The sequence below is a fragment of the Jatropha curcas genome, chromosome 6 (genome assembly GCF_041381405.1).
Source record: "Jatropha curcas cultivar XTBG-Jc1 chromosome 6, XTBG_Jcur_1.0, whole genome shotgun sequence".
Classification (NCBI taxonomy): Eukaryota; Viridiplantae; Streptophyta; class Magnoliopsida; order Malpighiales; family Euphorbiaceae; genus Jatropha; species Jatropha curcas.
Genome location: NC_143156.1, coordinates 10,388,005 through 10,405,547, shown reverse-complemented (window position 1 = coordinate 10,405,547; position 17,543 = coordinate 10,388,005). Strand labels below are relative to the sequence as shown.

Here is a 17,543-nt window from a genome sequence, read left to right as displayed (position 1 = left end):
TTATTTTATGTAATTTCAATTTATATATGAGTATCTTGGGCACTTAAATTCTAACATATAGTATTAGAGTCTACTTATATAAATCAAAATTCGATTTTGATTTGTGGATTGCACATGTGATTGAATCGATAATCCAAATGCTTGGTGTTTTGAATTGATTGTGAAATTCTTTAATTATTGGTTCTTCAATTTGTTTTGATTTTATTATCAAAATATAAATGTTGTATTTTTGCCTTTTCAATTTGCAACTCATATATAAATCTTGGAGATATGAATTTTTCAATAAAAAAATTATTTTTTTTTGGGTATAAAACATTGTCTTGCAAGAAAATTTGTAGATTCAAATGAATATCTACATAAAAGTGAGTTATTTATAGAGACTTATAAACGGAATTTTCTAATTTCTATGTATATTAATCTGCCCAAAGAGGATTGCTATATATATATATATATATATATATATATATATATATATATATATATATAATAATAATAATAATAATTATTATTATTATTATTATAAAAAATTAAGATTTAATCAAATTTAATATTATGGAGAATTCATAGATTGAAAATATATCTACCCAAAGGCGATATATTTTCTTTCTTGGAATCTATGTTTTCTATATATTACTCTAATATTAGAGAGACCTATTAGTATGTTATATTATCTACCCAAAGGAGATTTTATAATCATAAACCTGGACTTTCATTAAAATAAAGCTATAATTGTTCAACGCTTATTCTTGAATGTAAACTGCTCATTCTTTTATTTTCTCTTATTCTTGTTTAGACAATCTCTTGAGTAGTTACTTTTGTTGCCAACAACCAATCTGTTAGCTTTGAAGTTTTAACTGAAACCAACTATAAATAATGGAAATTATATATTAAACTTGTTTTAGGAATAAAAGATCTAGATATTGTCTTGTATGAGCTTGAGCCTCCTGTGCCCACAGAAAGTAGTACTACCAAGCAAAAGGATGCCCATAAGGTCTGGACAAGAGCTAATCGCCTTACTATGATGACTATTAAGAAGTCTGTAGTTGAACATATCTTGGTTTTTGTTTCTGATAGCAATAATGCTAAAACTCTTTTTGATGCCATATGCAATTTACACCTAGTTAGAAACCAATAAGGCCAAATCTGGAGAACTTATAGATATTTTTAACCAATCTTCGGTATTACAGCCAAACAACAGAAAATAAGTCATTTGAAACATATTTTTGAAGTAAAACATTTTCCTAGGAAAATATTTTAAAAGGTAAGTTATTTTTCAAAGGTAAGTTATTTCTCAAATATTTACATTTTTCTTTTATTGGTTAATATTAAATAATATTAACGCCATATTAAAGTTTCTTGGAAATGAAAAAGGATTTTATCCAAATCACAAATTTTGATCAAATATTAATAGTTTCGAGTACTAATTGAAATTATTCGCAAAAATACATTGAGAATGATTAGAAAAAAATTGATGGACTGTAATTCCACATCAGTTGATCAAAGAATCTCAAAATTTGATTCCTCCAATAGCAAGTATCCTAAAACTTAACAACGATGCTGCAATTGAGGAGGTTGACGCTTGTGGATTGGGAATGATTGTTCGAAATGAAAAGGGTGAAGTCATGGCTACTGCTCTTCGTCGATTGCATTATAGCCTATCTCTTGAAGAGCTGAGATAGAAGCAAACAATTTTTCCTTGGAAAAATCTATAGAAATAAGTTTTCGTGATGTTTGTTTAGAGATTGATTGCCTCTCCACCGGGAAGCATCTGCCAAAGAATTATTTTCTCATCTTCGAGTTTGGAAACAGACTGCTAAAGCTAAAGAGTTTAGCTCAATTCTTTTCTTCATTTCAATAGGTTACCAATAAGGTAGCACATTTGATTGCTAAAGAGGCTCTATCATCATACATAGATGAGCTCATATGGATCGAAGAAATTCCTACTTTTGTTAACACCCTAGCAGCTCTCTATTTTTCCCTTCTTTTCTTTGTTAAAATTCTTTTTTCTTCTCCATCCAAAAACAAGCATCAAGCATGTAATTCTTGTCTCTTATGAAAACCTCTCCCTCTTGTTTTTTTTTTTTTTTTTTTTTTTTTTTTTTTTTTTTTTTTTTTTTTTTTTTTTTTTTTTTTTTGCTTTTGCAATTATGTTTTTTATCAAATAAATTACATAATTCTATGTTGTTTATATTTTTTTTATTTTCTTGTGGTTTATCTCCATCTCCATCTTTTATGTAGCTTGTGATCTCTCTACATTTTATTTGGAGTATTATTTTTATTTTCCATTTATTTTTTTTTTCATTTAACTTGTTTCTCTTTAGACAAAATGTGTAATTTGAAGAGAATTTATTAAATAAATGATAATTTTTGTCTTTTGGGCCAGTAGTAGCTCGGGCTTATTCCATCATTGGTTAGTGGTTCAAATTTTTTGTTTTGGTCATAAGCATCTATTTCATTGGTAATTATGTCATATGCAAAATATTCAAGGAGTTTGTTTAGCAAGACACTTTGAAAGTCTGTCAATTTTTCAAGTTTATGTTCCATTGTTTCATCAAGATTCATATTAACTAGGTAAAGGCCTGCGCATTGTGCGAAATTTTATTTTCTTTTAAAAAATAGATTTAGATGAGTTATCAATTACTGTTATTTGTATTGATAAAATTAAATTTTTATGACTTTTATTAGACTATTTTTTAAAATATATATATATGAATTTTGTTCATTTTTCAATTTTAGAAAATTATTATAATTTTGACATTGATTATGTGATTTTTTTTATTCAAATCTTTTTGCAATTGCAAATAAAAGAAAAACCAAGTTCATTTATAATTTTTTTTAAAATTAAAATCATAAAGTGAATATTAAATAATAAATGATATTTGTACCATATAATTCTTGCTAGAAAATAAAATTGACCATTTTCAACTATGATGGTGATGATGAATAAAATTATTTTATCAAATATTTTATTTCACCAAATATGAATAAAATTATTTCACTTACAAGTTTTTTTTTTTGATCATCTTCAAGTGTGAAGGTGATGAAGATATATAAGTATACAAATTGATAATCATTATAAATAAATGGACATAAAATAAAATTAAAAATATTCAAAATTCAAATATAAATTAGATAATTATTTGAAATAAGTAATAAGTTTAAATTTTAGACTTAAAAAAAAAGTATTTTAAGTGTTCTAATGAAAAACAAAAAAGTTCAAAATTTAAAATTGAAAATAAATATAAATAATTATTGTAAATGAATATTAATTTTAAAATATGATTACTAGATATAATTTTCTAATATTTAAATAATAAAAATAATATTTAAAGGATAAGAATATCATTTTACATATAAATGGTATCTAAATTTATTTTTAATTTATTAAATGTATTTGTTTTTAATTTATTAAATGTATTTTTTTTCATTTATTAGATGTACATTTTTTAATTTATTAGATGTTATCTTATAAGCTCTCTTTGTTATTTCAATGTATTTATTGAATTTAATATTTTCTTTTTTTCTTTTAAATCATTTATGTAAATAATAATAATCTCTAGTACGCAAAATGGATAAAAGAAAGAAAGGACAAAGTAATAATAATAATAATAATAATAATAATAATAAATAAATAAATAAATAAATAAATAATGACATTTCATTTATAAGCATAAAAATTACATAGACAAAGAAAAAACCTACTACTAAATGTACTCTATATCATACAACTTATTGTACTTAATTGAAGAAGAAGAAGTGTGATATATATATCAATTGAAGTTGCTAATATGGTGAAAACCATTGTGAAGAAGCAAAATAATCCAAAGAAACAACAAAGCAAAGAAAACTAGTGTGAAATAATCATTGAAATTGGGAGGTATATATATATATATAAATTCAAAAATTTATTATTATTATAAAAAATTTAAAAGAACCACCCAATAAAAAATTTTTAAAAATAAGGCAGAAATTAAAAAATTGTAACAAAAGAGAAATATGAATGCTTGATGGAGAGAGTGCTAAGTCAAATTCTTATATATATATATATATATATATATATATTAGTGAACTTTATTTTAAAATTTTAGTTATGATAATTTTATTCTATGTATGGTCTAAAAGAGACGGGTAATGTAACTGCGGGTATTATTTATATGGATTTGAAGTTATTAATAAAATCCTAACATATTATATTATAATATAATCTATACTATATATAAAAGTGAAAATCAGGGCAAAATAATGAGATTGCAGATATTGTCCTTGTAAAATTTAAGATATCCTAAAATAATCTTATTTTAATCAATTAAAACTTTTAACCTAAAAATATATATAATATTTCTATAATTTGATTGGATGTTTTTTTGACTTTTTTAATAGATAAATAAATAGAAATAATAAGCATTTCAAAATTTTAAATTTTAACTATTGTTATCTTATTATGTCTAATTATATTTTATTTCATTATATTATTATTTAAATTATTATTGATAATAATTGCCAATTAGGTGGTGATCTTATTAGTCTTCTCACTTAATTATGTGAGGAGTGGGAGGTCTCTAGTTCGAATCTTCTCGACCATAGTGTTATTTAGCACATAAAAGCCTTCAATGAATTAAAAAATTATTAATAATAATTTAATAATTTATTATTATTATTATTATAATTTATAATTTAGCTTCAACACTATTATTTTAAATAATATATGTAAATGAGGTATTTGATAATTTTTATATTTTGTTGAATTTAGTTTAGATAAATAAATCTAGATGATTTAGATTTGATTAAAAAGGGTATAGTTAAATTTCTTTAATTACAAATTACTCTCTAATTTGATTAGCTAAAAAATAAGATAAAAAATTATTATTTTTAAACATCTCAAATTTAATTAGTTTTATTGATATCTTATATAATTCAAATCCTATTTCTATTAAAGAACATAATATTATGAATAATTTTTAAAATGCTTTCATGATTTTGATTGGCTTAAAAAATAAAAAAATAAAAAAATATTATTATTTATTAATTCGATTTATTAGATTGCCTTTTTATTATATTGTTAATGTATATTTATTTACTATAAGAGATTATAGTGAAAGTTATTACCAAAACATGTAAATTAATTATAAAACGTATTATAGAAGCCATATGATGATTTTTATAAATCAATTTGGTTTTTTCTTAAAAAATAAAATGAAAACAACTAATATGTAATAAAAACTGTATAAATCAGTACGTTGACATATAATCAAAAAAATATTTGCTGTATATATAAAGTGTAATATAATTTAACCACTCAATCTAAATAAGAATTTATACTTTAATATTATATAAATAAAAAATTAAACAAATATAAAAAATGAACATATAATGAACATAGTCAACGTGCAACGCACGTCATAAAGTAGACTAGTATAAATATAAATGTGCGAATAGGGGAACATTTGGTCCCTAAAATATCCATACTAAATTTATGGATTGACAAAAATATCTTGAAAGATTTTAAATCTATTGGTTGAAAAATAAAGGTAATTTAATTTTAATTGGTTATTAGTTTTTCTGTTTAAATATAAATTCTCTAGTTAGTTTATATGCCCTACTAAATTTATGAACTGATTCTATTGGTCGAAAAAATAAAAGTGTTTAATTTTGATTGGTTATTAGTTTTTCTATTTAACGCAGGCTCAGACTTATTATGAGATTCAAAAAGAATTGAATTATAGATGAAATACCGAACGATAGATTGTTTTAATAATTAAACGAATAATAATAATTAGCCAATATATGGCATATTTATATTGCAATTAAATATTGCAATATATGACATATTTATATTGCAATTAAATAGATTGTTTTCAATATGGCATATTGAAAAAAATAAAGGTAATTTAATTTTGATTGATTTTTAATTTTTATATTTAAATATAAATTCTTTGGTTAATATATTTAAATATAAAACTTTATATGCAATTATATTATTGCAAGATGCGACTATAGTTTTTATTTTAAATAATATATAAATTTATATACTTTTTATTTAATAAATATGATAAGAATATAATAAACAGACGGTAAAAATATAATTAATTATATTAAACGAGACCAAGTGATTACACAAAAACTTATAATTTGCATTGATCATATTATTTATTACTAAAGTTTCTGAGTATGTTTGATTAGTATAAATAAATAAATGATATTTATTTATGATCAATATATTCTATTAAGGATAAATTGATATATATTTATTTACAATAAATTTTATTAAGGGTAAGTTGATAAGATATAATTTTATATACTATAAATTATATTATTTTGAATATTATGAATATATTAAATTATAATTGAGAAGTTTTGTTCATTTTAATTAGGAATTAGGATATATATATATATATATATATATATATATATATATATATATTTCAATATTGTTAAGAATTAACCAATCAAATTTAATTATGTGTTTAATATTGGGCTTATAATCAATTAGGATTGTCTTTAACACAAAATGACCTAAGCCATTTTAGTTGGTTCACCGTTCTCATGCTATGTGATTTACTTAGGGATTACCCATATCTACATTAAATATGCATCAAGTAATTAAAGAATAGATAAAATGGTAATTTTGTCAATTACAACTTTTTTGTTTTTTTGTTTAGGTTAAACTTGAGATTCTTAATCATTTTCCTTAATTTGTAAAACAATCTTAAAAGTACACATAATAGGTCGGACCGGAGGAGTAGTGAAATTAGGACATGTCAATTTCTCAATCTCCCACCTATTTAAAAGGTTTGTTGTGTTAGTTAATGTACTTACGGAAATATTTGACACAATCAATGCTAAACTGAATTCTCGGTTCAAAATCTTGATAATAGTTGGTAAGCAATCAATAGGTTGATTAACTATTTCTGACCTCTAATAAAACTCTCATCAAAGAAATAGTCTCTTACTGACCACCACACGTTTGAATCGAATCCCTACTCTCTCCTAAACTTGCACTTTCCAATATCTTTAAGAACCCACTTCACACCACATCCAAACCTCTCTTTCCAAGTTCCAATGGCTACTGCCTCCACTAACATTACCCATGATTTTCCAGGCTTCTTCAAGGTATTCGAAGATGGCCATATTGAAAGATATATGAACTCGGATTTTTCTCCTCCATGCCTGGATCCTGAAACAGGTATTGAATCCAAAGATGTTGTTATCTCTGAAGAAACTGGCGTAAAGGCCCGTATTTTCCTCCCAAAAATTGCTGACCCCACCCGAAAACTTCCCCTCCTCGTCCACTATCATGGTGGTGGGTTTTGCGTCGGGTCAGCTCTTAGTACTCCATTCAAAAGCTTTCTCTCTGCTTTAACTTCACAAGCCAATGTCATATGTATGTCCGTTGAATATAGACTTGCTCCTGAGCACAAATTACCTATTGCATATGATGATTCATGGGCGGGGTTTCAATGGGTCGCCAGCCACTCTAATGGGAAAGGCCCCGAGCCATGGATAAATGAACATGCGGATCTTGATCGGGTGATTTTGGCGGGTGAGAGTGCCGGAGCAAATCTTGCCCACTACATCGCCGTCCAAGCTGGTGCTACAGGATTGGCTGGAGTGAAAATAACTAGATTACTTATAGTGCATCCATATTTTGGGTGTAAAGAGCCAGATAAATTTTACCAATATATGTGCCCAACAAGTTCTGGTACAGAGGATGACCCGAAACTGAACCCGAAATCGGATCCGAATTTGATGAAACTGAAGTGTGATAAAGTGTTGGTTTGTGTGGCGGAGAAAGATTTTTTAAAGAGTAGAGGGGAAGATTATTACGAAACAATGAAGAAATGTGAATGGGGTGGCACTGTGGAGTTTTATGAGACTAAAGAGGAAGAACACTGCTTCCATTTCTTCAATCCTAAGAGTAAGAATATTGAGATTCTTATGAAGAGAATGGTTGATTTCATTAAACAAGATTAAAGTTTTTGATTTTTCTTTTTTGAGAAAAAAAGATAATATTAATTTTGAAGTTGAAATTTGTTTTGTTTTGTTTTTGTCTTTGGGATGGGAAATTATTAAGTGGAATATCTCCAATTTTGGCTTTTGGTTAATGGGATATCTCTATTTTTTGTGGCAACAAAAATGTTATTCACAATTGCTTTTCCTATAAGCAATAAATGTATTTCCTCTATATCAAGAGGAGAAAAAGAAAATATTTATTAGTTTGGAATGGATTGACTGTTTGAATTTGTTTTAGATGAAAGGGGAATTTTATTGTATTCATGAAAATAAAATTCTCTTTCAATCTTATGATCATTATTCGGGTTTATTTTAATATGGAAATTAAGAAAATCTTTTGAATGGAGTAGTTTTTGTAAATTTATCAATTTTATTTTTAGTGACAAGTGGTATAGAAATTAATTTAAGTTACATGAAATTGGAGAGAGAGAACTTGTTATCATTTAACTATAACTTTTCATTGGTTGTTTTTTAACGGTTAGCTGTTAGATATTACCTAAAAATGATCGCAGTTTGATTTTAAATTGAAATTGAATTGAAACCGAACATGTCAAAATAAGCACTAAATTATAGTCAATAGTTCTTAATTCTAAACCGTAACATCGTATATTTAAAGTTCAGTTCCAACTCTTTTATTTTTTGAAACCAAAACAAGTTGTTTTAGTTTAAAATTGATGATTCCAGTTTGAAACCGTAAAAAATATATTCTTAAAGAAATTTTTAATTTTTAACTTAGTAGTAAAGAATACTCGCAAGGTTGATCACCATAACTTAGGTCATAGTTCTATCATTCGCAATGCAAACCCCTCTCGGACTAGCCCTTTTGCCTTCGAGAGAGAGCAAGAATTAGTCAGGTTTACTGTGGAAGGTTAAAACGGACACGAACCTAGACACTTCGTGTAAGTATATAAAAAAAAAATTCTAATTTGTTTTTTGTTTCACTATAATTTTTTAAAATAAATTTTAATATTTTTCATTAAATTGGTTTAGTTTTTTCAATAATAATTATTATTATTGTTATTATTTATTCAAGCTAAAAATCTAAAAAAGAATTTTAAAAGCTCAAAATAAATTATTTATTTTTTATTCAAAACCGGAACAAAACCGAAACAAAACCGAAACCAGTATCAAAATTATCTTAGAAACCACCTAAAAAGCAGTTTGGTTTTAGTTCCATCTTTTTCTAACTGAAACTAATGGTTCTGATGATCTGCATAATATTAATTATTAATGGTTAACTATTTATATAGCTGTCTGAAGTAAAAATTGAAAAAAATAGAAGTATTTTTCGCCATTTACAGAGAAAAAAATAGTTACATATTGATTTGGTATATGAGCAGTTCCATAGCACTAGAAGAAGCATCGATAATTATGGTATTATTATAGAGGCTTATACACATGGAATTTTGAATTAGACTTACATATATTTAGTATATGATTAAATCCAATATAACAGAAGTAAGTAATTTTCCGGAATTTTAATGCTGAATTAACTTTAGGGGGAGGATTCAAGAACATGCACATTAATGTTGACTATATAATTGGTAATGCTTCATTATTGTAACTCCCTCCATCGCATATATTTCGTCCTAATTTCTTTTTGAGAAGAAATCAAACTAAAAATTTTATTAAAAAGAAACTGTATTCAGATATAGGATATAGATCAATATGTCTATATACTTTTGTATAGAAGGTTTAATAATAAACAATCTATACAAAAAAAAAAAAATACTATCTTGATTTGAAGTATCTAATTGAGTTGATAGAGCATAACACTTATGCTATAGGCGATCTCTTGCTCCAGTTGATGGTTATTCATGGCCACTATTAGACTCCATGATCTTTTTATAAATTCAATCTAATTACCTTCAAATTTCTTCCTTCTATTAGAGAAGATCTGCACTTCTTTCTGCATAACTGTCCATATAACAAAATACTCTAGACAAAATCATTATAATGGTGATAACAATAATTCAAAACTAGATTTGAGAACAAAAATCCCGAAGATATGGGTAACAATAAATCTCAATATATGGGTAACAATAAATCTCAATATTGGGGAACAATAACTCAGATTTATAGATCTGAGAATTATTTGAAAAAACAAACAAAAAAGGAAAAGGGGTGAGCATTGGTGAGAGCTCACCGGTGGCCGTCCGTGGAAAAAAAAAAAGAGCGCTTCTAGGATTTGAGAGAAAGGGAGAGACGACCTTGTTAAGAAGAGTAGACCTTGAAGGACCTTTTTTTTAGACGACGTTATTTCGTCCTAGTTTAACTTACACACATATTAAGAAAAGTTAGTTATTCTAGTTAAAATAAAATTTTTTTTTGTTTGTTTTTTCTAATATGCCCTTATGTTCATATCCATAAAAATTAAATGACCCATATTAAATTATTTTTGAAATTAACCAAATATTTAATTAAATAAAACTTTTATTAGAAGATTAAAGGTTGATATGTTAATTTTGTTTATATCATGATATAATTAATGATATATGGTACTTTAATTATATAGTAAACTTTAAATAAAGGTTAAATAGTAAATTTAAAATATTATTCATTTATAAAAAAGAAAACAGGACAACAATTTAGGATAGATGAAAAGAAAGTAGAATAAAAATTATGGGTCGGTGGGAATAATTTTTAGTTTTAACATAAATGCAGGTTAATTACAAACATGAATTACTCTAACAAACAATAATGGGTATAAAATCCCCATAAATAGTACTCTTTTCGTTCCTAAAATTGATAGTAGTAATTTTTGATTTTTTTTTTTTTTGCCATTTAGATGACACTTTCAAATAAGGGTGGCCACGGTTCCGGTTCCAAAAAATTTGGAACCGAAACCAAACCGAAAATTTTCGGTTCCGGTTCCTGTTTGGAACCGAACGGTTCCGGTTCCTTAACGGTTTCAAAACCGACGGTTCCGATTAGTTTTCCAGCAAATCGCATAATTTTAAATTTCAAAATATAATTTTAAATTTTAAATTTTGAAGACCAGTTTTCAAAATTCAAAAAATTTGTGAAAGTTATTTCTAAAAAAAAATACACCTAAAAAATTAAAAAAAAATGCTTCAATTAAATTTATTTTTTTAAAGACTTGAACTTAATTATTTTTTTAAAAAAAAGTCTTCAACTGAATTTATTTTTTGTTTAACAAAGTTTGAACATAATTTAAAAAAAAAGGGCTTGAACTTAATTTTTTTTTTTTAAAAAAAATTAAGTTGCCTACGTATCCTCTTGGGGTTTAGAGGAATTAAAGCCCAGGTAGTTCTTACTCACCTGAAGAGATTTCACAACGAAATTTAAAAAAAAAAAATAAATCTTACATTTTCTAACGGCTAGAACCGCCGGTTCTAACCGGCTGGAGAACCGGCGGTTCCATCCGATTCCGACCGGTTTGTGGAACCACCGGTTTGCGGTTCCAACAATATTGGAACCGGAATCGAACCGAAAATCTCCGGTTTTGGTTCTCGAAAACGTAATATGGCCACCCATACTTTCAAAAAATCATGATAGTATCGATTAATTTATTTCAATTTTATTATTGTCTAGATATCCCTATTAAATTTTTCTGAATTAAATGAACATCAATTAAAGAGTAATTTATTAAATTACTTTTTTTTTCTATAATTGAGGTGATTCAATCGTTGCTATGGAATCTCATAAAATGGCGAATAACTAAAAATCGATGGGTGGATCTTTAGAAAATGAGTCCCTACACACTAAAGAAAAAAAAAAAAAAAAAGCTTATTAGGACGGAGAAAAGTCGCTGGTGGCAATTGAATTTTAGAGGAAGTGTGGATTAATTTCGCTGAAAGATCCTAAAGTATATACCCAATCATTTAATGGGCTATCAATTTTAATTTTGTAACTCAAAAATACTTAAACTCTTATATTTGTAACAATAAAATGTATTTTGCTGCAATTGACAATTTTCGCCGGATTGCCACGTATTTAACACGTGGTTTATTTTAAATGAAAAAATCCTTTTTAATTTTCTCTCTCTTCCATCTCAGCTCTTTATCCTCACTCTCTCTCTCTCTCTCTCTCTCTCTCTCACTTCTTTCCTCTCTTAGTCACCACAAATGATCCAATATATTGGATAAAATATAAACCCATTTCTCAGAAGCAATAATGAATGTCATTTTGCAGGATAAGGAGATTCATTCATAGCAAAAAGATTTTCTAGTGGCTTCAAGAAAATAATGAACATCAAAAATCCAAAATCAGATCTTGTTTAATCAATTTCCAACAATTTTGAAACCAGTCAATTGAACCTAAAACTTTTCCAATAAAACTCGCACAATCCCCAAATTAACAAATCCAATCGATTACAAAGATTCTTTGCATCTCCTGGGTTCCTATAGGTCCAGCAACCATCCTCCTCCTCTTTATAGTCCAGTCCTCATACTTTGATGCTGATGCCGCTGTCGCTGCTGATGAAGCTCCGCTATCCTCCTCTTTATTAAATACATGATTCGATGCTGTAGAACTCGATGAATATGATATGGAGAATAGAGATGGCGAAAAAATTCACAAGAAAAATGCAAATAGCAAGAAAGCAAAGTCCAAGTAGAAAATATGAAAAAAAAAAAAAACAATAAAACAAAAAATCACCTTGCCGCAACAGTCTTTACGCTTGTTGTGCTCGGACACTTCAGCCAAGATGAAAACTTTCTGTTCACCATCCATTTGCTTTCTTATTCCTTTTTGATGGAAAACTGGATCTGCTTTTGTATAAAGTTGAGATCTTTGACTATGGATCTGCTAGATATCAGAGGAAAAGAGAGAGAGAGGATGAGGATGGAGGGTTGAGTGGAAGAGAGAGAGAAGATTAGAAAGGATTTTTCATTTAAAATAAAAAGCCACGCGTTAAACACGTGGTAGTCCAGCAACTGGAAATTAACAATTGCAGTAAAAGACATTTTATTGTTATAAATACGGGAACATAAAAATTGAATTGGATATACGATTCAGATCCTTCCAGTGAAATTAATTCGAGGAAGTGTATAATAATGATTGATAAAGTTTAGAATTACCACCATGTTAATGAAATATCATAATTAATAATACGACCTTATAATATGGTTGCATAATGAAATACCATAATTAATACTAAATTTGCTTGCATCTATTATTTGCATAATTTGTTCAAAATATTTCATATATATTTTGTAATTTTTTGTTATTGCATATAACATAAAAGATAAATAAAAAAAAAATTCAGCATAACTAACCATTCCCATATATATATATATATATATATATATATATATATATATATAATATATAACCGACCCTCCCAATTCTATACAAGAAGAGATTTAATTGATCTGCAACTAGCGCTGTCCTTAATTAGCTTCGAATCCTCATATGATACCGTAACCCTATCGTTTGACCTGTACAAGACAACATCCTCCATTACCAATCCAACTTTTAATGGACAACATGCATATGAAATGATACATCTAAAAATAAAATATCTTGGAACTTCTTATATTACAATAATAACCAAGGCCCAAAATTTTTAAAATTATTGCAAGTCCGTTTATTTTTGAAGGGCATCCATTGTATCCATTAAGCTGCATTTTCATTGATGAAAGAAGCCAATCTTTTGACCACAGCCAGAGCATTTTCAGTACTAGGGTTCTGCAAGTGGAATACATGATCCTCGTCTTTACTCTCCATAATCTCCACTAAACCTTTCCATCCACTCTCTTTCAATTTATAATAATAGTGCCATCCTCTATCCCTTAACAAGTCCTTCTCAGCAACCATAACAAGAATCTTGCTACACCCTAGCTTACCCAAGTCAGGATCAACAAGGGGGTTAATCCATGGATCATCACACCCACTTGTTGTAGGGCAGGCAAGATGCCATAGAGCTTCAGCGAGAAATCTCTTTTCACTGTCTTTAGCTTCATTGCCTATAGGCTCTTTCCCCCAAAAATAAGGATGCACTAAAGCAATACCTATAATATTTACACCTAACAATTTCCCTTTCCCATTTTTTATACCCATATGATGTGCTACATTACCACCTGCACTGTCTCCACCTAAAAATACCTTTCCAAAATCAGCATAGCTATTTAACCACTCTTCAGGTCCATTTCCATTAACATGGGAAGCAACCCATTTAAGTGCACTCCATGAATCTTCATATCCAATCGGAAGAGGATTCTCTGGCGATCTTCTATATTCAGCAGAAACTGCTATAATATTTGCTTCTGCAACTAAGTTATTAAGATGCTTATGGAATAGTGGAGAGAAAGCAGTTTCAATGCAAAAGCCACCACCATGATAGTAAACAAGAAGAGGAAGTTTCTTGTCAGAGTTAATGGCATTTCTTGGGAGATAAAGCCTAGAAGAGAGGTTTTCTTCTTGTAAGTATATGACATCTTTGGATTGGACTTGGGTATTATGGTCTAGACCAGGAGGGACTATGTCATTCCCAGCTAATCTCTCTACGTGGCCATCTTTGTATATGCGAAGTAAGGGAGAGAAGTCATGAGCAACTTCTTCAGAAAGGGTTGAATCCATGGAGAGAGATAAAGAAATTGAAATGTGGCGATTACTTCTTGTTTTGGAAGAGAAATGGAGTTGTATGCAAAGTAAAGAGAAGAATTCTGCACGGAGACAAAGGAGATAAAGAGATAAGAAAATGTCATATCAATAATGGGTGGCAAATGTTTGCTCAAGAAAAGATGGGGACAAAGATGGAGATGGAGATGGAGACACTTAGGGAATATGACAAGGATTGAACTTGAGCACAATTCGGAAAACAAAATTATCGAACTGTACTGAATCTATTCTATTTGATCTTAAAACTATCTAACCGGACTGAATCAAATCATATTGATCATATAATTGATTTAGTTTTGTAAACTATTTAATCTAATTGGATTTATATCCAAAAATTTCTGTCCATTAGATTGAACCAAATGGACTAAATGCTAACTCCCAAATATGACAATGTGTTTTTATAAAGAAACGTTTTTTGTCTATGACAAATTTTATATTTTTATTAAAATAAAAACCGAAACCAATGTTAAATATATAAATTTTAGTAAAATTCCAAACGAGCCTTTAAATTCATCGAATAGGTGTAGTAAAGGATAAGGCTTGCTTAAGTCTAAGTCAATAAATAATTGTTATTCACAAAAATCTATCACTAATACGACATTCTCTCCTTTGAGCATTTCTTTTCTTCTTCTTCCTTTTTTTTTTTTTTTTCAAATTTTTAATTTTTCAATTTTTTAAAAACCTTTGAGCATTTCCTTTTTCATATTTATATATACCTATATTTAAAACTTTAAATAATTAAATTTGATTTTTTTTTTTCTAATCTATCTCTGTATACATATATCTGTTTATATATATCTCTATTTAATCAGTTTCAATGATTTGCTTTCATAATGACTTTTTTCCTTCTTCTTTTTTTGTTACTTCTTTCAATTATTTTATTTTCAATTATCTAGGTTTCGGTTATTTAAATATATGTGTTTGTGTCTTTGGGCGTTTTTTTTTTTTAAATACATAATGTTGGTATCAAAAAAGATATATTCAAAATTTATAAAAATTATTTAGAAGTTTTAAAATATTAATATAAAATAACTTTAAAAATTAATAGAAACAACTAAATAAATATATTTCAATATTATAATTATTGTAAACAAATATTGTTTTCAAAATTAAATAAATATCTCAAAACTATACAATAATTAGAATTCTTTTTAAATATTAAATAAACAGAAAAATAGTAATAATAATGTTTGATTATACAAATTTGAATTATTATATAATACATAATCCAATTTTGTATATGCTACCATTCAAAAGTTTTATTCATTCTTTTGAATCCCAACAAGTATCATGGCTTCATATATTTAAATTTAAAATTATTTAAATTATTTTTTAAAATATATGATATATAATATCGCCACAAAATAACCGTGCATTGTTTTAATAAAGAACTAGAGCAGAGATAAGTCAAAGGACGAGTGAAACTTAATTCTGACGGATTTTTTTTTTTTTTTTTTTTTTTTTTTTTTTTTTTTTTTGCTATTATCTTTCTCGGATCATAGAGCGTAAAAGATTTTTTTTCTTCCCAATAAAGTGCATTTTCCGGGAATCAAATTTGTATTTTCAATTTTACGAGTATTGAGGTCTGTTAACACCCGATCAACATCTTATTGGGAATTTGGTCATTGTTTTAAATATATGTCTATCAGTAATTGAACTAGGATATATAAGGATGGAAACCCTAAATACACCAAGAAATCATTCGATCTCTTCTCAAGCCAATTCTTCCACTTCTTTGGTAATTCGGTGCAAGAATTGTTTGAACAATAATATTCTTAATTAATGTTAAAACCAATACTTGAATATATCTCCATCGAGACTAGGCATGTCCTCATAATTCCAAGCAAAGCAGTCTTTGAACTCATAATTAACTTTGCTTTGTTGTGTCGATACCCACTCAAGTGGGATCCACACATATTTGATAAGAAAGTCAAAAATGGAAGGCAAAGGAGTTGTACACGGCATTGCTACGCGTTAACCTGCCTATAAATAGAGGCAGAGGCAGTACACAAACACACACAAACACAGCATAAAGAAAAGAAAAAAAATCTAAATTTAGGAAGGGTTTCCTAAAATTACAAGAGAGAAAAATAGTGAGAAAATTATTTTAGGGTGTTTTTGGGAAACATTTTGTGTGCCACTATTTTTGTATCACGCTCTATGTACCTACTATTTTTTAATAGTGGAAGAATTATTCAGAGTTTGTCCCGTGGACGTAGCCCTAAACAGTTGAGGGTAAACCACGTAAATTTCTGTGTGTCACAAGTTTACTTTTCCGCTGCGTTAATTTTATCTTAATTGATTAAAAGGGCCAAACAAGTGGTATCAGAGCTGAGTCAAGTGGTACTTGAGGCCCAACAAGTGGTATCAGAGCCGAAGGTTTCGGCAGATCCAGCCGGTCAGATAGCGATATCGGATCCGTGGATATATTTTGAAAATAAATATACCATGGTGAAGAGAAAATTACGACGAGTCCATTGGTACTGTCCGCTCGGAAAAACGTTGCAGAATTTACTTAGTGATGAATAGTAAAATAATAACTCAAAGTTGATGGTGCACAGGCATTACTGTTGCTAGTCCGTTTCAAGTAAGCCCGCACTATTTACGCATAGTACTATTCACCTGTATAGTTACTATTCACGCATATAGTTACTATTCGAGTAGACTATTACTATTCATAGTCACTATTCACGTATGCTACTGTTCACGTATACGGTTTATGTTGGTGATGATTTTCTGCGCAAGTTAAAATGGATAAGCAAAATGATCAGTCTAAGTGGCGGGAATCACCATATATGGAGAAATGAGAGATCTTCTTATGGCAATTAAAATGCATTTGCCTGTGTTTAGTTGAACTAAACCGGAGGAGAAGACTGATGAGGAATGGTCTTTCGAGCATGCTTCCAAATCTCGATTGTAGATTTGATGATGAAGGTTTCTGTAGCACC

At 27.8% G+C, this 17,543-nt stretch overlaps 1 protein-coding gene and 1 long non-coding RNA gene across 3 annotated transcripts; one reads left to right on the top strand and one right to left on the bottom strand.

Annotated features, from left to right (window-relative positions):
• Positions 1–6,975: 6,975 nt before the first annotated feature.
• Positions 6,976–8,221, top strand: LOC105645331 (2-hydroxyisoflavanone dehydratase). Its single transcript, XM_012230908.4, has one exon. The coding sequence runs from the start codon at positions 7,060–7,062 to the stop codon at positions 7,969–7,971; it is 912 nt and encodes a 303-aa protein (XP_012086298.1). The 5' UTR covers positions 6,976–7,059; the 3' UTR covers positions 7,972–8,221.
• A 3,998-nt stretch (positions 8,222–12,219) lies between these two features.
• LOC105645332 (putative carboxylesterase 7) lies at positions 12,220–14,679 on the bottom strand. Of its 2 annotated transcripts, none has more exons than XR_001047435.4 (2): positions 12,631–14,679; positions 12,220–12,497 (listed from the first exon to the last, which is right to left on the bottom strand). It is a non-coding gene; the product is annotated as a putative carboxylesterase 7 (long non-coding RNA). The 2 variants fall into 2 exon arrangements; XR_016321486.1 differs by having other exon boundaries at positions 12,220–12,473.
• Positions 14,680–17,543: the final 2,864 nt, after the last annotated feature.